General features: G+C 37.9%; 1 protein-coding gene across 2 annotated transcripts in view; it reads left to right on the top strand.

Moving 5' to 3' along the window:
* Nucleotides 1–3622: 3622 nt before the first annotated feature.
* The window catches only part of LOC101847707 (dnaJ homolog subfamily C member 13), a 336952-nt gene continuing 315704 nt past the window's right edge, over nucleotides 3623–24870 (top strand). For both annotated transcript variants that reach the window (XM_005092779.3, XM_005092778.3), the window contains exons 1-5: nucleotides 3623–3769; nucleotides 14252–14327; nucleotides 15181–15256; nucleotides 15527–15676; nucleotides 17045–17236. In XM_005092779.3, the coding sequence (XP_005092836.1) occupies nucleotides 3760–3769; nucleotides 14252–14327; nucleotides 15181–15256; nucleotides 15527–15676; nucleotides 17045–17236 (504 nt within the window). In that variant the 5' untranslated portion in view covers nucleotides 3623–3759. The remainder of the gene's footprint in view (nucleotides 3770–14251; nucleotides 14328–15180; nucleotides 15257–15526; nucleotides 15677–17044; nucleotides 17237–24870) is intronic.

The following is a 24870-nucleotide window of genomic DNA, read 5'->3' as shown; positions in this document are numbered from 1 at the left end:
CTGAAAATAATGACATCCACCTGAAGAGGACAATGCAAAGAGATAAAAACAAAAGTTCAAACTCTAAGAACATTCTGGAGAATGTTTTCAAACTTGCTACTGAGCTGAGAGCATAAAGAAATTTTCCTTTAAAACTCTCCCTGCGACAGCTCCTTATTGCTTTACGCTGTGATCAACTTGTCTCAATGTTTTGCATTATGAACGGATAGGCGGGAGATTTGACTGAGCTCAAGTTAAGCTTACTGAAAATCGAGACGAAATGTAGACTCTTTGATGTAACATGTTTGGTCTAAGTCTAATTGTATTCGATACTGTAGGCGATTACACCAAGTTCAACAGTTACAAAGAAATATAGTAAAATACTAGTCGCTGTTCCCCGGTCGCTGTTCCCCGGTCGCTGTTCCCCGGTAAAATAACGTCAGCAGTCGCTGTTCCGCGGCGCAGCCGGACTAATTGCTACTCGCTGGAGGTCATTGCCGGGGTCGGGCTTACTGCTAGTCACTGCATATCAAGGAGCTTAGAACTTTTAATCTCCTTGCTGCATATACAATCAAAATACTGGCTACGGGTCGAAACCACTGGAAGAAATCATAGAGCCACTGGAAGAAATCACATCACTGGCTATAAAGAAATTAATTGGGTTCGGAGCCGATTCCTAAGATTCTTGGCCTTTAATAATCGGGAATCTTCGGTTACCGAAAAAAAACCCAAACGGAACCGCCCACCTCAGTGGTGTAATATAATAATATTGGTGTCTGTTGTGAGACAAAGATAGTACAAGACAAGATGGGTCACTTCTCTCTTTGAGCCAATTAAAAAAGTGTCCTCAAAATTCGGTGGCGCCCTCTTCGCAAAAGCGCACCTTTAGCGAACAGAGTTATCCTACTTGAGTTTAAAAAAATCAAAGTGAAACTAGCAAGTTTTTGAATGAATTTCGGAAGAACGCTTTTTTAAAATGGTTACGCTGACAAAAAAACCTCTTCCGGAGGAAAGGGTGATTGTTTTCTTTGTTTAATTTGACTTTAGAATGAAAGGCAAGAGGTCATTAAAATAAAAAAAACCACTAAAACTCCGTACTGAACGAACCCGAACTGCTGATGAACAGCAGTCGATCTGCACACGCAAGGAGGTGCTATTCCTATTCTTCTTCTGGAAAAACGAAAGAGAGCTTCAAAACAGACTGCAGCGCCATCTGAAGCAAAGAGCATACTTCCTGCGGACATTTTTTTGGCTGAGTGGCCCATCTTGTTATTTACTATCATTGTGTGAGATAAGGCGTGCGATTCTGAATTAATTTGGTATCGATATATGACTATTTCGATACTATACTATGAAACGACATTTTAAAAACAAATTTCCTCCTTTCCAATTCATGCCAATTTTTAGTATGTTATAGAGGAAGGTTTTCTATTTCTAATGTCACAAAAAATCGTCTTAGTTGCATTTTTTTTTTACCCCCATAGTGAAAAGCACAGCTAAAGTTATTCGCCTATTTCTTAGGAATCCGATTTGGCAGAGATCATGTGATCAGGTCATGCTGTGCTCTCATGACAAATGACAACCGATATAGAATCTAGATCTAAATCAAGGAGTTTAGAACTAATGGAGCCTCCCCTCATTCTTCGCGGCGCCACGAGCAGTACGCCACAGTGGGGATCAAACATGGCGGCCGACTGTGGGCTAAATCACAAACTGGCGTTTCTTTTTATAGAATCTTATCGGGCTGGGCCACGTTGTGGGGGTGGGCGGGGTGGGGGAGTGCACACAAGGACGAGGGGATGGGGCTGGGATAAAAGAGAAGGGGCGGGCCTTGGGATGGGACAAAGGAGAATGGGAAAATTAAATAAGAGAGAGAGAGAGAGAGAGAGAGAGAGATAGAGAGAGAGAGAGAGAGAGAGAGAGAGAGAGAGAGAGAGAGAGAGAGAGATTGTGATCAACTGACGGGCTGACGGATAATGACAGGGAGAAAAGAAAAAAATTATGTGTGTGATACGGACTGTTCAATTCTTTAAGAGTTTTATGTTATAATCCAGTTTAAAAATAAAAAAGATGTCTAAAATAAGAAGAAAACTTGTCCGAGTAACATAAAATTATCAAACATACCAAATTATAAAGATAATCTTTCAAGATGCTAAAATATTTAATTATAAGAAATAGATAAAAAATATACTTTTAAACTGAATTTAAGATATGATTGCATGATTCTAGGCGTGTGCCATAACGAACTTTATGTGTAAGGAATAGCAAACACAAAAGAGGGTCGATGCCAGCTTTAGCTGATTGCTAAAAGTATGTCTTGGTCTATAAATAATAATATTATTGATTACAATAATTTTGTTTCCTGGTTTTCACAAAGTGGAGCGCACAATGATTTCAATTTAAAAAAAGAGATAACAGCACCTTTGGAGGTGTGATCGTATGCATGAGCGTGCATGACCTTTGAAGGGTTTTTGTTTTTGGGGTTGTTTTTTTTGTTCAGTTAAGTATGATATTATGGAGAGCAGCGTTTTTAGTCCCTTATTACACCCCAGAGGAGGATAATTTATCTTAGTGATGACTCTTGTGTAGTAAAATTTGTTGTTGCTTCGTTTGGTTTATTTTTTAACATCAGAATCTTAAGTTAACCGGAATTATTGATTGTGGGATCTTAGGTGAAGACTACAACAATAGAATTAAACCGAGTATAGTTCTATCTAACAAGACTCAAACTCTTATCCACCCCACCCTACCCTCTCCCCTCATCTGATCTATGGTTTGGTGTTTTTTTAACATAGAAAATATTCATCTTTATAGTTGTTGAGTATTGATTTCATATTCTTATGGAGCCTCTAGATATCACCATTTAGACTACAGTAGCATCTAATTTGCACACACAAAGGAAAGCAATATCTTAATTAAAATGTATAATATGTATTTATACATACACACACACACATAATAATCATATATATATATATATATAATATATATATATATATATACACATAATAATTATATATATTTATGAATAAGAATACTTTAAAAAAGAAAGTCTCGAGTTTTAGCTCGAGAATCGAGAGTACACCAAGGTCTATTCGGGAGTTGGGACAAAGATAGTAAATAACAAGATGGGCCATTCAGCCAAAAAAGTGTCCGCAGGAAGTATGCTCTTTGCTTCAGATGGCGCTGCAGTCTGTTTTGAAGCTCTCTTTCGTTTTCCCAGAAGAAGAATAGGAATAGCACCTCCTTGCGTGCGCAGATCGACTGCTGTTCATCAGCAGTTCGGGTTCGTTCAGTACGGAGTTTTAGTTTTTAAAAATTTTAATGACCTCTCGCCTTTCATTCTAAAGTCAAATTAAACGAAGAAAACAATCACCCTTTCCTCCGGAAGAGGTTTTTTTTGTCAGCGTAACCATTAAAAAAAAGCGTTCTTCCGAAATTCATTCAAAAACTTGCTAGTTTCACTTTGATTTTTTAAACTCAAGTAGGATAACTCTGTTCGCTAAAGGTGCGCTTTTGCGAAGATGGCGCCACCGAATTTTGAGGACACTTTTTTAATTGACTCAAAGAGATAAGTGACCCCTCTTGTTATGTAGACTCTTTGGTTGGGATTAGACAACCGCAAGCCGATCAAAGCGGAAGCGGAAGTTATCACAACAAACATGGCGGCCTCCTGAAATGGGGAAGCTATTGTGATGATAGTTCACCGAACGATATATTTTCTTTTGAAGAATCTCTGTCTATTGTTCGTTAAGAGACGAGGATATGGTATTTCTCTAAATGAACGGAGGTTTGTATTCTAATACGAGAACGTAAGCTCACCGAAAGGGTTTATTCGTTTAGTCGTGCTCTACTAATTCTAATCGTGTTCGAAACATTTAGATCTAGTCTTCAAGATCAACATCACATGACACGCCCCCTCTCTTCACTCTTCTTTTGGACTGTAATCCCGATTTTGGGAAAGAACTTATTGGCCTAGAGATCTAAATCTAGATCTAATGTAGATCTAGTATTTTTCATCCAAGTACGTTTCTTTAGTTCTATTGCTCGAATTTTTTTTCGTGAAGTGAATGCATTGGTCAGGCTACTTTTGTAGATCTAATCAAATCTAGATTCTAGATCTAGATATCTAGATCTAGATCTATATCTAGATATCTAGATTCTAGATTAGATCTAGAATCTAGAGATTCTAGAATAGATCTAGTAGAAATTTAAAGTCTAGATAATATCTAGATATCTAGATCTAGATCTAGATATCTAGATCTAGATCTAGAAACCTAGATCCAAATCTAGATCTAGAGACGAGGATATTTGAGTCTAGATCTAGATCTAGATCTAGATTCTAGTTCTAGAAATCTAGATCTAGATCTAGCTACAAAGATCATTTCAAGTTTCTGACTGGAAGGCCTCTGACGCCTCTGTGAGAGTGATTTTTCTGCTCAGCTCAGATTTTCTACTCTACTTTAAGGAAGGAAGTGGCTATTCTCACCCTGAGCCTGAGTGAGATTAAAGATACGGAAGTGCCTATTTGCAACGCTGCATTGCGATTAACGCCAGTGCTAAATAAAACGCTGCGTTGCAATTAGCGCCAGTGCTAAATAAAACTCCATGTCGCCGTGTGTAAAATATCAAGCTTAATCTGCGCATATCGTAGTAATGCCCACCGAGCGCATTTTGTTTTGCCGATTTGGCACTTTTTCGGTAGTTCCCACCGCAAAATTTTATTCACGGGTTTGGGCCACAAGAGCAGGGGGGTTTCAGGGAGGCATGCCCCCCTGACCTAATAAAAATAGAAAGGGGGGTTTCAGGGGGGCATGCCCCCCTGAATTTTACCATAATTTAATGTTTTGCAGTTAGGTTTGATCTTATTAGCTCACCGCGAATCAAAAGTATAGATCTAGATCTAGATGTAGGTCAGGCTCAAATAAGGGGGGTGGGAACTACCGAAAAAGCACCGCCGATTTTTGGCCCCCGCCGCGGGGGTGTTTCGTGGGACGCACTAACGCAAAGGTTGTTGTCTTCAACTCGCTCTCACACTCACGCCGCTTCTCGTAAATGGATATATGAATGAAACTTGGTAGCTAATCAGAAAAGAGGTCAATCTCGTAGTATGCAGTTTGACAACATTGTACCCATCCTAGAAGCAGTCGAAAACGTTTGCGAAAGTGGTTGATGTGGTGCGCTTTGAAGGTTTTTCGGAGCTGTGATTTGTCAAACTGACTGATACGTTGTACACCATATTTCTTTATTCCCTTAAATTTTCATGCTTCTGTGTTTTGCGGTTTTGGCGTAATCTTCAAAAATGTGAGAGTAACTAAGGGAAAAGGCGACATTGCCATTTGCGCGTGCTGGGTGAACGGCCGCCGGCCTGGAAATTTCCACTGAGTGACGTCATCAGCCATCGGTCGCCTCGGGCGCTACAAACGAGGCCCCGCTTATAATGTGAAATGGAAAGGGGGGGAAGGATACTTAAAAACTAAACGGGGTCCTTGATAACTTGCGTTTTTGTTGCATTTTAGTCACAATACAATAGATGTAGTAATTTTTATTTGAGCACTTGATTGCATGACAGAAGAATAGAAACAGAAAAGCAAACATCTTGAGAAGTGGATGGCATTGTGTTTGCGTTATGAAAGCATATTCATTATTCCCCCCTCTGGGGAAAAGCACACACTTGGACTCGTCCTGTGTGCTCTGTTTGGAAAAGTGAGGCATTAAGATTGTTATTAAAGAGTACGGTACTTATTCAGTCCAGTCTGGGAAGATAGTCCCGTTTATACATTGTTGTCGTTCACACGTGCGTGAGTGCGCGCGCGTGCATGTGTGTGTGCGTGAGAGAGAGAGAGAGAGAGAGAAAGAGAGAGAGAGAGAGAGAAAGAGAGAGAGAGAAGGGCGGGGGTGTAAATAATATGTTACATTTATAGTAAATTATAGTCATGAGTTGTAGCCTACATGTGCGAAATATTCCCATGACTTGTAAACTATGATCTAAACACGCATCTTAATCTACCACACAATAGGACACTGACCAACAATGGATACACAGAGACGATCTTATTTTCTATAACAAAGTATGCATGCTTTTACTAGTAGAGAACTGGATTTATTAGACAAAAAATCCAATTCTCTACTTACATTTTTGCGACAAATTGATCCAGATCAATGCTTGGCAAGGAGGAACCTTTTATGTTGCCAAGTTTCATTCAAATATCATGACTTTGGGAGAAGATATGACTGATAATCTTTGTAAATCTGTAAAGAACGCCACTTTTTACCTGTTAATGTCTTTACAACTCAAAAAGTATGATAGATATTAAAAATCTGACAGCATGACTAGATTCTGCATCAAAAACTGTACTAGACTGCCAAGTAGTTTCATTTACATACATACTCCAAGAAATAGATGAGCTATGACTTACTTTACTTTTCCGATCCAGCGGCCATTTGGGTTCAAATATTGTCTCAAAACGCACCGAAAACCGCCACATTTTTACCTATAAACGTCTTCATAACTCAAAAAGTAGGGTAGATATGAAAAATCTGAAAGCAGGACTAGATTCTGCACTAGAAAATGTACTGGGTTGCCAAGTTTCAAAAATACTCTGAGAAATGAGCTAGTTATGACGAATATTGAATATTGTCTCAAAACTCACCAAAGAACGTCCCATATTTTGGGTTTTTTTCTTTATAATTATAAATATAAAAGTGTACCAAAAATTAATTGATTAAAAAATTCGTAACTTTTTTGTTTATTGATGGATTTCAAAAATTCAAAAAGTTCCATTCTCTGTGGAGATAGAGCTACAAAATGCACGTATTTGCAAACACTTTCTGACAAAAAAAGGTTTTTCGTGGTCATTGCTACATATCGTTATCGGAAGTTCTGATGGCCGAAGTGACAGCGCGTTTGCGCTTGAAGTCAAGCCATTATTATTGTTTTAGCGTGGGTTCGATCCCGGTCCTGGACGTTTTTTTTTTTCCTTTTTTGGTTGTTGTTGTTGTTGTCCTCTTCTCGACTGACCAACAAATTGTTCCCATTATTATATCTTGTTGCTTTGTAGTTTTTTTATGTACTGTAGTGAAAAAGCAGGCATATTCTGGTTTTGTCCCCAAGAGGAGCTCTGTACAAAGTAGGCCTTAGTATAGCCTACTTTTCCTTTTACCAATTTAGGCCTGGTTAAAGTTGTTGTTGTTATCAATCCAGCAACAGCTGGGCTCTCGCCCTTCAGTCCAATGCCATGTAGTGGTAAGTGCAGGTTTGCTGCAGTTGCTGTAAAGTTCCATAGAGTGTGTTGTCACTGTTAGGTCTCGGAGGGAGAAGGGTCGCTCTGATGTCATTTAGGGCTGTGCAGTGGAACAGGTGATGATCCACAGTCTCATATGCATAGTCACACAAGGGACACAGTGGGGGAAGTTCCGGGTTTATTCTATTCAGGTGGAAGTTGAGCTGTATATGTTCTGTTTGTAGGCGGAAGATCGTGGTCTGTTTCTTTCTCTGTATGTGGTTGATATTGTCATTCCTTTTTGTTGTGGTCATATGTTTGAAAACTGCTCTGCCTGTCTTTCCCAGGGCCCATCTGTTCATCCAATCTTGTTTGTTGTTGCTTTTGATGATTTGTTTTGCAGTGTTGTATGAAGTTGGAATGTTGGCAGGGTTGGGTTGATTTAAATCAGTTGATTTTTTAAATTTAAATCAACTTGATTTTAAAAACAAAAATAGTGATTTAAATCACTTAAAATTTTTTTACATTTTTATTCAGTTTTTAACATATTTCAACCTTCAGAATTCGTTTCCTTGATTTCATAAAACAGATATAAACGGTTTAGTAGACTAGATCTAATATAATCATGCTTAAAAGTCTGCTTTCCCCCCTTTCACTGTAAAATAATACAGTATTCAATTTACTTTTTTTTTCCATTATTGAAATCAGCGAGCTGGGTTGATTTAAATCAGTTAATTTTTTTATTTTAATCAACTTGATTTTTAAAATAAAAATCAGTGATTTAAATCACTTTAAAAAAATGTATTCTGTTTTTACATCTTCAAACATTCAGAAGTCCTTTCCTTGGTTTTATAAAACAGATATAAGGTTTAGTAGACTAATATAATCATGCTTAAAAGTCTGCTTTCCAGTATTCAATATCCTTTTTTTCATAATTGAAATTAGCATTTTCTTTACACACACACACACACACACACACACACACACACACACACACACACACACACACACACACACTGTAATAAAATGCAATTTTATCAATGCATAATTAACTTTTAGACTGATATTTTCTTCATTTTTTGTCTCTAGCCATTATAACAGATTAAGGCTTTCTTTTGCAGTTGCTTACATCAATCATTACTTAAAATAAAGACAATGCATTTTGCACTAAAAGAACATACTTTTAGCCACCAAAAATCCCAAACTGTGTCGACATAAAAAAAAAAAAAAAAAAAAATCGGATTAAAATTTAAAAAAAATCGGATTTAAATTTAAAAAATCGATTAAAAAATAAAAAAAAAAAAAATAAAAAAAATCACCAACCCTGAATGTTGGGTTGTTCCTGTCTAGATCCCCGTTTGGCAAGTGTGTCTGCTCTGTTATTTCCAGGTATGTCTGAGTGTCCGGGGACCCACTGCATTACTTTCTTTAACCTCTGTCATTTTTAAAGAAAATGGTAGTTGTTTAAAATTTGATCAAATTTGGTAACGTCAATCAGTGTCTGCAGCCCCATGTTTGACAGACAATAAAAGAGTACAAGTGCACTAAACATCTCCACATTAACAGAGTACAATCACTATAACAAATATGGAACTTAATTTTTTTCAAGACTGAGATCATTACAAATCAGTATTTTATCACCTCAAACACGATGATCAGTCGTTATTTCGACAAAAACACAGAGCGTTGACCTGGCCGGCGTCGCACCGCCCCCCGCGGCGAGCGAGTCGGCTCTATACTGTAGTGTACCCAGTGTGCGGGGTCACGTGCTTTCCGAGTCTGGCGGAAGGATTGATGAAAAATAATTCAAAGTTGATTACTTTATATTCTAATAGGAAATAAACTGATCTTTTAATTGATACATTTTTTAAGCCGGTATTTTACATATATTTTGTGTAAAATTTGATCTTTAAACATTTTGACAGCATTTTTAAAAGCTTTCTATTTAAACGCCAAAGGCCAAATATATACCGTTAAAGCTCTACAATTCTCCGCCAATGAAAAGACGATATTTAATCATCCCTCGTTCCGCGAAGCCTTTGAATGCACGCTTTTCAATTTTTTAACCGGCTGCGAGGGGCTTCGATTTCGTCGGCGATTCTCCAGCTCCTAATAATCAGACATATAAACAACTTACACCATTGTAACGAGGACAAGCTGTACTTTTACAAGGTGTACGTCATTTGGTGTTTTATAGCGAAAGAGCAAAGAAACAGCGACCGGAATTACCCTGATTTCACAAATACCACACGGTCGGAAGGCCGCGAGTGCCCGCGAGGCCGTGTTTACGCTACCTACTATCGGATGATCAAATTGATAATAAAAACAACAACAAAAATGATCAGGAGAAGCGACAGTTTAGTAGTCCGAAGAGGGGAAAATGCCTTCACAATTCGATGAATTTCCAGTACAAAGACAAAGCAGAGCCCGAGGACAGAAAAAATAGTTTCATATAAAACAAAATCCTAAAAGATGCATTTGAAATACCGGCATTGTCACAAGATGAACAATTCTGTGAGAACAGTGGGGAGTTTTAGTCATTAGTTAATAACATTATCAGCAGCATTAAAACGAAGAAAAAAAAAAGAAAACAACCAATGAAACCAACAAGAAATATAACACAAATGTTCCATTTTGGAGAGCTCCCACGGTTACTTGAGCAGATTCTGGACTGTTACAGGAGTGAATCTGATGTCAAACAAAGTCCGGAGACGAGTCTAAGCTGGGGTTAGTCGGAAACATAGCACGTGGCCCCTCCTTATTAGTGCGACTAAAACAGCCATCCCTCAGTCCCTCCCTCGCAGGTGGGATAGTCGGAATTATCGGGATAAAATCCGACGGGGGCCAGGTTTACACGGTTTTATTTCTAATGTTTTAAAGACATTTCTAAACAAAATTCAGATTTGTCTTTGAGTGAGCATATGAAATGGACAATTTAATACTATCCACAGGGCCAATAAAAAGTTTTTTAATATTTTGTGGGTTAGTCAGTTTTATCACAAGGCCGGCGATATGTTACGTTTTGAGTGATGGTTATGCTTCTATGAAGTTATTTTGTACACCACCTGCATAGCCAAAGCGAGCCACAAGTTAATTGTCTAGACCCCAAAAAACTATGTACGGAAAGATTTTAAAATATGACAGAGTATATTACAGTACTCCGAAGTGGCGAAGTAATGTTTGACTTGTTTTTAACAACATGGGGAGGTTTCAGGGGGCATGCCCTCCTGCATTTCATAATGATTTGATGTTTTAGCAAATAAGATTGATATTTACTTGAAAACAATTGATTTGCAAGGGTTTTAGTGGCCATACGTGTGTTCTGCCGCAAAAATTATAGCAGTTTAGCCCTCAAATCAGTGCATCTGTCTATGGGTGCATATAAGTAAAAATTTACCTAATCCTCTAAAAAGATCATGCCTGATAAGTTTTTAATAAATTTATAAGTTTCTCAAAAAGTTATAAAAACCCCCACGTAAGACAAGTCAAGAAACATGAAGGGTTTCGTGACAAAATGTGACATATCCATTTCAGTCAAGCTGAGATACTTCCAGAGTTTTCCTGTTGGACTCATCCTGTTGATGCACTGATATTTTGATATTTTTCACTACTAAACTGACAACATTGAATGGTAACGTTTTTTCGTGCTAGCAATTTGAAATCTGCGTACTTGAATTCATGAACAGTAGACAACATTTAATATTCGAAGTGACTATTTCTCGAATGTTCGGGAAAATAAAACTGAACTCTATTCTTCCGAACGGTTTCCAATCTCGAGTTTTTTTTGGGTTATCAGCGAGATTTAGGCGTCATCCTTTCATTCTGCCATTCTGTGAGGAGTGGGAAGAAGCATTTTTTTCATCAAATTCAATTTCTAGAGATTTTTAAATGTCTGAATATTCAGATACTTCAGTCGTGGTTGAGGCAACGTTCCCGGACATACTTCATTTGAAAATACCTCCAAAAGGTACTGCGAGAAAACAAGACTGCTCGACCTTGGCAGTAACCTATTTTGCATTTAGTCACCCAGCAATAACTAAAATCCTTCATGTAGAAAAAAAATCCCTCCACACACACACGCACGCACGCACGCACACACGCACGCACGCACGCACACACACACACACACACTCTATTCGCTTATTATCAATAAATCTCGAGAACGGAAACCGTTCGGAGAAATAGAGTTCAAGTTTATTTTCCTGAACGTTCAAAGAAATGGAGCCGGCCTTTAATATTTCCTTTTTTGGCAAAATGCATATATATTATATTCCATTGGTATATATTCACCCAGGTGGGAATGCGTTTTGTGAATATATATAAAATACATCAGTTAACAATAGCTTCTTTAAATGAAGTAAAATCCGCCTAAAATCAAAAGTAATTGAGTAAAACAGGAAGAATTAAGTCAGTACATTCAGAACTATGACAATTAAATTAGGATTCTGTTCTCTATGTTAGGGTTACGAGTTTGATCTAGATACACGAAAAAACTCTCTGAATCTCACCTTTTTACAAGAGGCATAAAGGTTCTCTTGATTCAGCATGAGGTCACCCTTTGTACAGCAGTCTGCCAAACAACATCTTAACATGAAGCTACAGCGAGCAACTTGCGCACCTCTGTGATTGGCCCAAATATAGATGACGTATTTCTGCCCTATTTTTGTAGTCTTCCAGGGTTTCCCCCAAGACTCTTGGGTTTCCCTCGCCAGTCCAGTTGATTAGATATTGCAGTTTTTGTTTTTTTTGTATTGATTTGTATTATTTTTTTACAAAAACAATCTCAGCTATTCTCGTTCCATAGATTTATCTTCTCAAGTTGTACACCCACCCTCACGCACAAGTGCGTGCGCAGTGCGCGCTCGCGCGCGCGCACACACACACACACACACACACACACACACACACACACACACACACACACACACACACACGCACACACACGCACGCACACACACACACACACACACACACAGAAACACACACACACACACAAGCGCGTGAGCACCCACAGGGCCCGCCACAGTGAGATTTAGTCAACTGACTAGGGAAGCCACAGAAGACGACAAACATAAATGGCGGAAATACGTCATAGAATTTGAGCCAGTCACAGAGGTGTGCTTGCTGTACACGGCATCACTTTTTGCCCGATTCTGTTACCTTTAGTAGCGTGGATCAGCTGCCAGCCGGAGCTTCCCGGCTCGGGGTCACGGGGTCAATGGGCCCTGAAGAGACTTTGCCAGTGTCGGTTAAGAAGTTCGCATTTTTGTCTATGTTTGAAACGATATAACTTCTTCCCCATCCCACTCAGCAAACCATTATGCTGATGTACTAAAAGGTCAATGTCTTGAGATTTATTCTGCGTTAAAATGGTTGATTTCTGTGCCTAGTTTTTGTTCTAGACAAGTGTTTGTAAAGTACCCAATTAGTCCTATTTTAGTTACATACTTAAGAAAAAATGATCGTTTATTTTAAAACGGCAAGACAGATCTTTCCAAAATCTGTGTTAAACTGATACGAATATCATGTCTTTTACCATGAGAAATCTTAAATCTGCATGATGTAAGTAGTAATACTCAAGTTATAAGAAAAGAAAGATGCACGGCTGCATTTTTTAACAAAAGACACTCAGCGTTGGCTCTTGTTCTACCATTAAACAAGAGAAAGTTACTCTGCATTTGTTCATAAATCATGTTGTGTCTGTGGCAGCCTGCATACAACTAAGAAAGATGTATCATGCGATTTTTTAAAAGCACAAAACTGTGTATATACAATACATGGGTAGAGAAGAACTTCTTGTATGGAATAAAAATAATGACAGCTAACACATTCATTGTTAGTTTTTGTGTTGGACATATATGCGCGGAGACTTATAAATGTAAAGAAATCAGAACATTGTCAGTTATTGCAAATGATCATAGAAATAAAAATGAAAGCTAGAAAAGTCTGGTGGTGATTCAGCGTCACTGGATAGCTAGAAATTATTCTTATAACACAATTATGAGCAGTCATCCCTGTATAAATTTTGTCAACGTACAAAACCTAGACTTAGCGTTGTAAGAGCCAGGAATTTATGGAGTGTAACAGATACTATTTGTGTATTACATTATGATGATTGTAGATGGATTCAGGCACTAAAATTGGTTTGTACTTTTTCATAGAGAGACTTCAGGGTAATTTTGATAAACTTTAGAGAAAATATGCGAATATTCGCGATTATATTAGACACATTAAGTTGTATGTATAGGAATTCATAGCGAATTGCGTGCTAGATGGATAAAGCCTAGTGTCCTTGGGAAAGGCACTTTACACAAATTTTCCTCTCTTCACCCAGGTGGGAATGGGTACCCGGCCATAGACAGCGAAAGATCTTGTCAGTATGTTAGTGTTTTAGGGCCTATAAATGGTTGCTTGCACTGTATGCTTCCCAGGAAGTTGAGGTTGTTTCAGAATGCTCTCAGGTCTGCTGGGGTAATAGTATAGATTGTGAAGCGCATAGATAGAGCCTGCTGTTGAGCTGGGATTTGTGCTATGCAAACGCTATCTATTATTAAGTAACAAAATTAGTTTCCTATTATATGCGCTGATACCATCTTTTCTAAGCATCGGCGCCAATGTTATGTCGTTCATCTTTCAAAAGTTTGACAGTTTCTGTTGTGCTGTTTTTTAAAAATATATATTGATTTTTTTCATTCATACTTGTCCAAAAAATTTTACAATTTAGCATTGCTGACTTTAGCGCGTCTAACGAAATGACCAGACAAGTTACAATGTCGGTTCTTTCTAGGTCTCTTTCCAGTGATTGTCACGGCTTAATAAATGCTTATATGGATGTGGGCTCTGTGACAAGTCTCAATTTTTTTTTTTTAGGAGAAATTGGTTGGGGAGGTTGTCTTTTTCCGGGGACTGGAATCTTAGATAGAGACTTGTTCTACAATTCTGTATGGATTCAGTAATTTAGATTTATTTTTGATTGAAAGGTCACTTACACATGTTTTTTGTGATTAAAATTGTGACCCATTATGTGTACTTTCTTTAATTGCCAACAGCTAGAAATATGGGAACTCTCAAGGACAACAAAGATGTGGCCTGCTATTTCATTACAAAACATTCATGGAAGGGAAAGTAAGTACTGGTTGTTCTTTTCCCATCTTGCTTGCCTCTTAGTCTTTCCTAGAATGAGAAGATATTTTCAACGCTACTTCAGAATTAACTAATGTGTCGGAGCTAATAATTTTGTTGTAGTTTTTCTATATTTTGTGCATGAGAATGGGATCTTTATTACCAACAGGGCATCATCTTGGAAGGATGAAAAAAAAAAGGTTCATAAAAATAATTGGATTTGAGACATAAGTGAAGTGAGGAGGGAGGGAGGGAGGGAGGGAGGGAGAGGTCACTGCTTCATCAAGTAATAAGTGACTTTACAATTAGCTCTTTATTGATTGCCTCCTTCCTCTTAATATTCTTTGTAGCTGTATCTTCTGGCTCAGCTCCTTCACTTCATAGCAAGCTTGTGAAATACATTGTCCTGTAGCACATGTCATTAGATTCATTCCACAAGTTTCTGATTCATTTTTTAAAAAGTTTTGAGAAAGTTAAAGGAAAAGAGAGTAGGCACATGGTTTATAATACATTTTTAGAGAGGTGATGTTTTTTTAAAGAGTTCCATGTGAAACAGTAGTATACATTGGTAAAATGTTACTTTTAAGCCTAAGAAGCATTTATTCTCTTAAGCTCATCTCCTCCAGCTTCTCATTGTTGTTTGTAGTTTTGTCTGTCTTGTTTTGTTTTGTTTTTTGTCTGAAGAGTACTTTTTAAAGTATTTTCGTTTTATGAACACATACGGGTTGAAAAAAGTATGTATCACCAGTTATGACCAGCTGAATGATATGATTATGAATTGAAATAGAAATTGTTGTTATCCATGCTTTTGTGCCCTTGCCACATTGATGTTATTCTTTAATATTGTTATCAACAGATATAAAAGAATTTTTTCTGTTGGGACTCATGGAATTACTACGTACAACCCTGGCACGTTTGAAATTACAAATCAGGTATTTTAATTTTCTTTTCTTTTAGACAGTGAGTATCTCTACACAAGACGTCAGTTTCGTACAGGAAAACTTTCTTTTACCATTTTTGTATGTGTGCTTAAACTTGTGAAGTAAATTTATTAATTACGTTTTGACAGTACCTGAATAGTTTATCCTGTGTACTCTTTCTGTTGAAAGGAAAGATAGCTATTGTCTTATTCCATGAAGTTGTCTACATTATGTTTGTACTCTTGAAATGATAACTTTTATATACTTGTTTCTTTTCCACAGTGGGCTTACAATGAGTTCATCGGCATTGTGCCCAATATCAAGGCCCCCAATACTCAGGAGTTTGTCATCTCCATGAAAAAGGGAGCCAAGAAAACAGACTCCATGAAGTTCTCCACTGACCACAGGGCAGATTTACTCACAGAGGCACTGGTAGATGATCTTGGTTATTTTTTTGTTCCATGTCATGCTCTTTTGTGTTATCTCTGTTATGCTGATAATGGATAGTTTAATTGGGATTTTATAGTGATATTGGCTGAAACTGTTGATATTGGTTATATTTAAAAAAAAAAAAAATCTTTTTTTTTCCTCCTCCTAATCCTTTTTTTTTAATGGGTAGTGGGGATCTGCTCCTTCTACTTTTATTCAGTGTTAATGGAGACTTACTTGGTTCCTTGTTATATGAATCAGTAACTTCTTTGCTGGAGGGCTGTCAACAATTCTGAATGACCGTTTTTTTTCAATGGTAACAGGCAATTCTCTAGCTCTTTTCATTGACATCAAAATTTACTCCATATTGTCAGAATTACTGACTGTTCCATCTTTTTAAGCTCAACCAGATACTATGTTCTTCTACCTTGTCAGACAGAATGTTTTACAGTCTTTATTTCCACTATGTTCTCATGATGATAAGCGTTTCATGATTACTTTTATTAAAACCCCCCCCACCAAAACATGTATGTGTAGAGTGGAATATTTCAAAACCTGATTAGTAGACAGTTGGAGGGTGCCACTGGTTGGTCTTGCATCTACCTTTCTGTCCCTATGTTGTTTCTTTCTGGTCTGTCTTTTTCCCAACACTGTAAATGGTTGGTATTGTGTTAATCTTTACTCTGAATCATGAATTTTTTTTCCCCCTTTTATGTTTCATGTCCGTTTGTTAATAGTGTCACATGTCATAATACAGGTCATTGTAACTCGTTCCTAGACAATCTGGCATCTGTGGTGTAATAGTTAGGCTCTTTGACCTTGCACACAAAAGAAGTCCGATTCATTCCCACATGGGGAAGTTATTTAAGAGATCATTCCCTTCAGTTTGCTGGGATGTTGTTTCCTACTATGCAAGGGTCAAAGTGTCCTGTTTCCTAGATTATCTTAGTTTTGTGGATAGGGACATAAAACATTTACAGTCCTTTGCAATCGATCAGTGTCATAGGTGGCCTTTATGCTTTTAAGTAGAAGTTTTTCCATTGAATTACTCCAGGATCAGGCTTAGCTATATTATATTCTTTTACCGTGACCTACCCTCACAGATGGTCCTTGTGCAGAAGCATTCCTAAGAATAAGAAAGAAAAAAAACAAAAAACAACCCACTAAATGTACACAATTAGGGTACGTGAACCCTCAGAATATTGTGGATTGGAGTAAATGCATGGTAATTGAATCATTCAGGATTTCTGTACTGATTTGCTGTTTAACATCCTGTCAGAATATGTCCAGTAGAAATTTTGGGAGCAGGGTAAAGGAAGTTTCATAAGCAAGACACAAGTTAAAAAAAAATTTCATCTTTTTTGTATGCAGAGATTCCGAGATCAGTTTGCTGATCCTTCCAATCACCGAGCCAAGCGGTTCAACTGCTTCAAGGCCCATTGGTCAGAGAACAGGGTTCCCGTCATCCTTGAGGTCAACCAGGGTTCCCTGGACCAGCTGGACCCAAGCACCAACAGGAAACTATGCTCCTATGACTACAAGGATATCGAAGGACTCACACTTGTAAGTAGAGAGCACGGTAATTTAAAGGTACTCTTTGTGCCTCTTTGGAGAAAATACCTCATAAATGCTCTTTTTTTTACTGGCTTGATATCCGGGAATAGTTTTGGATTTTCAAACTCTTGATCTCAGAGAAGATGGGACCACATGTCTTGTCCTCAAACAAGGAAAAAGAACCCGTAGGCAGGTTGGGGACAGTGTGAATGTTGCATTTTGGCAGTTGAATGTGAATGAAGAGCTGGTCTGCTGAAGTAGATTGCTTGGGCAAAATTCAGATTCCCAATGATTGTTATAGTATTCCAAACTTAAAAAATAACTTTTAGTAATATTGAAGTGCTATTCGTGATATTCATATCGATCCTGGTAAACCTGGAAAAAAGAAACCAAATTATAAAAATCCACTAAGAAACAACCAAGTTATGGATTTTTCAAGTTTATTGATCTGTAAAAAGGAAACGTTAACTTTTCATTCGCAACATTTGGACATGTTTGGGATGTCATTAGATAAAAAGTCAACAATGAAATCAATGGAATAATTGATTTTGCAGGAGATTTTCACTTATCTTATATAATAAATTGTATTAACTCATTCGCTACACCGAGCCGTGGGCAGCGGTGCGGCTAAACTGACTTCACAACGGCAAGCTGCCCCTGACGGCTCGAGAACCGACCTATAATTCTAGATTAGATTTTTATTCGAACTAGTAGTAAAAGCACCCGTTCTATGAACGGAATAATGATGAAGAAGTATTAGGAAAGTTAAGAAGAGGAAAAAGACTGAAAACAGGAAAGAAACAAAACATAAATATTTTACCTTGAATTTATCCATGTAGCACCCCTCTTGACTACCTCTAGGGGTAAGACTTCTTCCCCCTCTTCGAAGGCGTAGCATTTTCTCCTAAAGTTCTAGCTCAATCACTTTAAAAAAAAAAGAGTTAGGCCTACATGCCAATTGTTGCTTCCTAGAAGAACCTAATCTAGATTCTAGGTCTAGCCTAGATCTCGAAGGATTATAAAGACAAAGGCCAATAATTGAAAGAAGGAGCCTTGACCCATAGATAGATCTAAGTTTAAAAATTCCCATTTTTAACAACAGACAGGCGTCACAGATGGCCTAGATTTCTAGATCTATTCACAGCAGGAAAAATTCACTTTCAAGAATACTTTCAAGATTCTTGATCTCGATCTCGATTCACTGATAGCCTATTTCTAGACTTTAGATCTATTCACAGTTGGAAAAAATCCACGTTCAATACTTTCATCATTCTTGATCTCGATCTAAGATTCACATATAGATCTAGTCTAGATCTAGGTCTTAGAATCTATAATGCACAGCAAGAAAAATCCACTTTCAATATTCAATAGATTATTGAAATATCACAGATCTAGATTCTACTTTCATTTCATGATTCTTTTTGATCTCGATTTAGATCTAGATTCCAGATCTAGATTCTAGATCTCATCTAGACACTGAGCACAAAATACACTTATCCTTCGGCGTGCGTGCTAAATCCACTGCAGGAGAAATCTACTTTCAATACTTTCATGATTTTTTATTTTGATCTAGATCTAGATTAGATATTAGATCTAGACATAGATCTACACACGAACACACTGAACACAAAATATCCTTACCGCAACCAAAGTTGAAAAATACACAAATAAACATTACAGTTGTATTCCACAAATCATACTGAAAATTAGGTTGTATAATATCGTCGGCCGAGAATTCTAACCGTCTAACTCCGAAATTTTCTCGAATTGCTTTTTTCCTTAAAATAGATCGACATGACGAATGGCTACGTCCTATTAAAATCTTGAACAATTTTGACAAGCAAAAGTCTTGTTTTAAAGAGAAATTCTAACCGTATATTCCGACTGGCTTCCATGACTGAAGAATTCTAACCGTCTAATTCGTTTAGGTAGCCCGCCATTGTAGATCACGGTGATAGCGTTTTGCTCCAAAGGAGGAGTTTGATTATAAATGTAAAATCGGAAAAGTCTGCTTTTGTTAAAGGGTTGGTCGACTGTGTCGAGCCTGTGGAGGAAAAAGAGAGAGAAAGCAGAAGATCGTGGTCCATGACATACCATCTGCGAGTGAATGGGGCCAGAGTTAAAGTGTGTAAGGCTTTCTTCTTAAGTCCTGTTGTAACTAGTGTGTTCACAATGTTCTCACATGTGGGTTGGGTGTAGCAGAGGGTGAGGTTCCAGTTCAGAGAAAAGGGGCGAGGGAGGAGACTACATAATCAAAGGTACTTAAACAGTTTGTTCGTGATCTGCCCAAGTTGCCATCTCATTTTTTCCTGAAGGACTCCAGTAAGTTATACTCGGAACCTGTTTTCCAGAGCAGTGTACTGCCGTTTGTATAAAGAAAAGTATGAGTGGGGGGGGGGTGGGTACTTTCTACCTTTAAGTTTAAAGAGGAGATCAATTCTATGAACCTGTCATTGTTCTGTCCTCGAAAAGATAGGTGTGATCTTTGTGTGGGCTTTGAGAAGGGGAATGTGAAAGAGGGGCATACAAAAAAGACAGCAGACAAGGAAAAATGCATGGGCAGCCCCTAAATCAAATACATCACAATGGACCTGCAATCAGTTCTGCTATATCCACGCACCAAGGCTTCTGCTTTGTACTACAAGACGAAATTGAATGTACAAAATTTCACAGTATATGATCCAGAGAGCAAGGACTGTGTATGTTGTGTCTCAAATGAATGCGAAGGTGCTCTGACTGCAAATGAATTTGCTCCTTGTGTGACTCCTGATCATTATATTCAGATGGATGTGGTTGTTGTATCAGAACTGCAAAGTCACAATGAGTTCTGCACTGTTACATTTCAGCTCTCTCAATGGTAAAACTGTAACACTAACATTCCTAGAGAAGGGCTATACACAGATGGAGGTGGACAGTGCTCACAGCACATCTGCTACCCAGCTGATTATGTCAGGCTAATGGAAGAAAGTAGGAAAGTGAAGCCATATGTTGTCAAGTATTTGACTCATATATATTTTCTGATTTCATCAAACTAACCAACTAGAGTTTAATTAGACCACTTCAGTACACACCAGATGGTCAAATTAAATACAAACTGAGATTTGATGATGACTGGTCACATCTGCTTTTGAAGCGTGGCGAGTCCACAGACATTCTCCATAAAGACATACAGCCTCTGTACCGGGGTAGAAAGTTCAAACACATGCAAGAAATGAAGTCTGTTGTGCCATCTGACTACAACAAGTTCTATGACAATCTAGAATTGAGTACGTCACCAGTGCGCAAGTTAAACCACGGTTAAGTCCAATTTAATATGCAGTGTATTGTGCTTTGGTTTTATGTAGTTTATTTTTAGCTAGCCAGAGCTTTAGCTTCATTGGGTAGAGCATTCTAAAGCCTCATAATGGTGCTTGGACAAGAGAATAATTAATGCCTGTTGATACTGGATGCTGCTATGGCATACCTCATCTTGATGACTTTCTATGAAAAATTTGTTATTTAATTAGGCCATACATTAGGTGGGGATGTATTATATGAGGTTTAGTTGAGCTTTTAAAAAATCATATTACTTCTAGAGTCTTCCAACCAAGTTAAACCATGTTTTTAGAGTTACAAGCACTTCAGTTTCTTTCACTGGAGAACTGATGGGTCACTTTTCAATCTTGCTCGACTTCGAGCCAAGACCAAAATGAACAAACTAAACAACAATACGAGACCTTTTCTTTGCCGGTGATGCTGCTCTTGTTGCTCATAATGAATCAACCCTACAAATAATCTTGTGCTTAAGAAGATTGAGATAGCTGGGCCATGTCAAGAGAATGGACGACAACCGGATTCCGAAGCAATTTCTCTATGGACAACTTGCCCAGGGAAAGAGACCAAGGGGAAGGTCAAAACTGAGGTACAAAGACATCTGCAAAAAACAGATTATCTAAACTTGGAGTAGATGTCAGCATCTGTGAAGAAATAACCGAGGATTGGAAAACATGGAGGAAAATGATAAAGGAAAGAACTATTATGCTAGTGACTAGAGAGCAAGCACTGCGACAGAATCTGCTCTTCAAACAGGAAAAATTAGCCATAAAAGAAGCTCCATGAAGACAACTCGTATACGGAAATTCTTCTCTGCCCCCCCCCTCCTCTCTCTCTCTCTTTCAGACCCCCCCCTCTCTCTCTCTCTCTCTCTCTCTCTCTCTCTCTCTCTCTCTCTCTCTCTCTCTCTCTCTCTCTCTCTCTCTCTCTCTCTCTCTCGTAGCTAGACAGGTAACCAATCCTTCTCACAATTTCCTTGAGAATGGAGGATCAAATTATCTCTCTGTGTCTCTCTCTCTGTGTGTCTCTCTCTCTGTCTCTGTCTGTTTCTGTCTGTCTCTGTCTCTCTGTCTCTGTCTCTGTCTCTCTGTCTCTGTCTCTGTCTCTCTCTGTCTCTCTCTCTCTCTCTCTCTCTCTCTCTCTCTCTCTCTCTCTCTCTCTCTCTCTCTCTCTCTCTCTCTCTCTCTCTCTCTCTCTCTCTCTCTCTCTCTCTCTCTCTCTCTCGTAGCTAGACAGGTAACCAATCCTTCTCACAATTTCCTTGAGAATGGAGGATCAAATTATAGTAGCCTTATAGTAAAAACTTAACGACGCACTTAATCTGTGGACAAGCCCATTGCCTAATTCTAATTAGAATTATGTGGAAATAAAGTGTGATGTTCAATTTTAGATATAATAACAGTATTATTGTTAGATTCTAGATCTACAGTACTATGTAGTACCGATTAGAACTTTTATAGTAGGCTTCCTATTGGATTGGATTGACTGCAGGTGTAGTCATTTCGAGTTGTTCGGTAACATTAACATGGCACAATGACCGAGATAGACGTAACGAAGCGTGTGGCGTCCCCGTCGGATTGGAGAATTCTAAACGGACAATTCGTTCGTTGACACTTGGACGCTTAGAAATCCAAAACTGAGCGGTCTATCCATATAACTCTGGCTTAGGACTTAAAATAACAAAATTTAGGCAATTTTGTCATAAATACTTAAAAGTAGAGTAATTTATTCTAGCCTTGCGCATTTAAAGACATAAGAGACATTGAATTCAGTTTTTTTGTCTCTCCTGCAAAATTTATGAAATCGGAGTTGGACGGTTAGAATTCTCGGTCGACGATATGTTGATATTTATTTGACTTTGTGGCCCCAAAGCCCTTTGAACTGTGCAATATGTCATCATCTCATTTCGACTTCCCGAAAAAATGTGTCCTCAAGCCCAAAATAATATGTAGCTAATGAGTTTAATAAAGCACACTAAGATAACAGGATTTTTAGAATCATATATGCAAAAATGGTAGAAAATGACCTGAGCAAGGTAAAAAAGGGGCACTGACAGCCCAAACCTCATTTATGAGGTCTTGTAAATCTAGGAAAAGTAGCTCAACATGTCTAAAATACACAAAATCATCAGAGATACACACACAGATAAAGCTCAATTTTTTAAAAAGGTTTGACGTCTGAAAAAAAAAAATGCTATTTAAAAAAAAAAAAAAAGTATCTTTTATACTTCTAATTTTGGGCCAAATCAGTGTCACTCTCTTTGCCCCTTCTTTTTTTTTCTTTTTGTTTCCCTCTCTCTATGTGGGTAGTTGGCGGATGCTCTGCTGAGGGTTGCTCCTTCCTCTCAAATATTTTTGTCTTTATATCTCCTTCTGTTCTTTGTATGTTACTCTCTAATAATATCTGTCGCAACGCAGTGCTGTCCCCGTTGTTTTATGCACCCTGCATAATTTAGCAAAATTTAATAGTTTTTTGCATAATTTCTGATTATTTTCCTTTATCATTCTTTGTTAAAATTAACAGAATCGCATAATTTCACATTTTTGAGCTCATTTTGCATAATTTCATAATTTTTCTTGCATAAAACAAAAATGACAGGCAGTGGAATCAGGCGCTCGTCAATTTTTGGGCATATGGAGTTATTGGTATCATCTGAAAGCTGATTTATTTGCCTTGCTGTCAATGAAATAAATATCCATTTATCTTGAATAGAAGTCAAAGATATTTGCGATTGAAGGAAGTGAGGTCATCTGGTTTCTCAGTAGTGAAATTAGTGAGAAAATGGCCGCCAAAGTTTGGTAACTCCAATAGCTGCAGAGACTTTGAAAACTGAAAAATTACATATTTTGAGCCTTTGATCAATGTTTTTCATTTTGCCCACCCACGGTATCCCCCTGACCCAAGCTCCCCGGCTGGCGACAGAGAGATGTCTCTTTCTTCTCGCAACACCCTAAAGGGTATAAGCCGCGGATAAAAGTGAAAGTAAAGTAATCAATGTTTTTCAGTAAAATTCACATGGAAATGTGTTTTTATATTGTCCTAAAAGAGGTTAAGCTAAAAAATGAAAATTTGTTAAAAATCTCCGAACTGGCAGGAAAATGCCTGTTTCTCCGATTTCGTTATTTTGATGAGCGCCTGATTTCACCATGCTGCCTCTTATATTTCCAGTCTCCAGTGGTAATTTGACCTATTTCTGGTGCAGATGCTGTAATACTCTTACCAATACAAAAATACTCCTCTCCATTTTCTTCTTTTTGCTCTTTCAACCTCTTTCAGTCACATCGTCACCTTATTTCCTTGTTCTTATTCTTATCCCACAATGTTCTCTTCTTTTCATCTTCTCAGCTTTCTTTCTTTTTATGTGTCTCTTATTTTTGTGTCTGTAACAAATATTGTGTTATGGGTATATTTTTATAATTTATTTAATTTCTATAAGGTTACGAATGGCCAACATTAGGTTTGCTGTGAAGGCAGCCAGTGAAGTGCTTTAAAGCTATTAACATGCGGCAAGCCTTACTAAGCTCCGTTTGATATTAACAAATGATGCAAAAGAGTTTGACGTGGTATAATGAAAATAATGCTATAATGCAAAGACTTTAGATGGAAATAACTAGATTGTAGAAAAGAATCAGGTATCTGGGTCTTTGTCTTCTCGCTCTTGGCACTTGTAAAATGGATGTTTTATTTTACAGAGCACTGTCTTTAATATCTTATTTGGCCAAAGTAAACTTGTTTAGAATATAGCTGTACCTTCCAATAAAGTGGAAAACTGTAGAAATAAAAATAGGATTACTTGGGAATAGTGGCAGCCCGTGGTTCAAAGGTGAATCTCATTTTAACCCCTGATGTTCCAACATTTGATTGCACTGTGTCTGGGAGGCTGTGGTGATCAAGTAAGATGTGTCCTGGCCTGCTGGTGTAGTTGTGGTTGCCTGTGAATCCTTTCTGGGATTGTACAGGTGTGGGGCATTTCCTTTGTCTGCTCGCTATGGAATCTCCTTTGTAAGGATGCACCTGGGGAGGATGTCATAATGAGTTCTCCTGCTTATGTCCCTGGAAACTGAGAATGTTTTCGAACGGTCAAGGCTCTGTAGGGTATTAATCAGTTGTCAGGCATAGAAAGGTCACTTTGCGGGGGGGATATTTGCAACTTGAATGCAATCTGTTTTTGTTATTTTTCCATTATATGTCATGACGTGGTGGAATTAGGTGCTCGTCAATATTTGGGCATGTTGAGTTATTGGTATCATCTTAAAGCTTGTTCATTTGGCGGAAAAGTACCCATCTATCTTGAATTGAAGTCGAGATATTTGGGATGGAAAGAGGTTGGG

This window comes from Aplysia californica, unplaced genomic scaffold (genome assembly GCF_000002075.1).
Source record: "Aplysia californica isolate F4 #8 unplaced genomic scaffold, AplCal3.0 scaffold00052, whole genome shotgun sequence".
NCBI lineage: Eukaryota > Metazoa > Mollusca > Gastropoda > Aplysiida > Aplysiidae > Aplysia > Aplysia californica.
The sequence above is the reverse complement of the archived record's forward strand: the minus strand, read 5'-3'. Positions and strand labels throughout refer to the sequence as shown.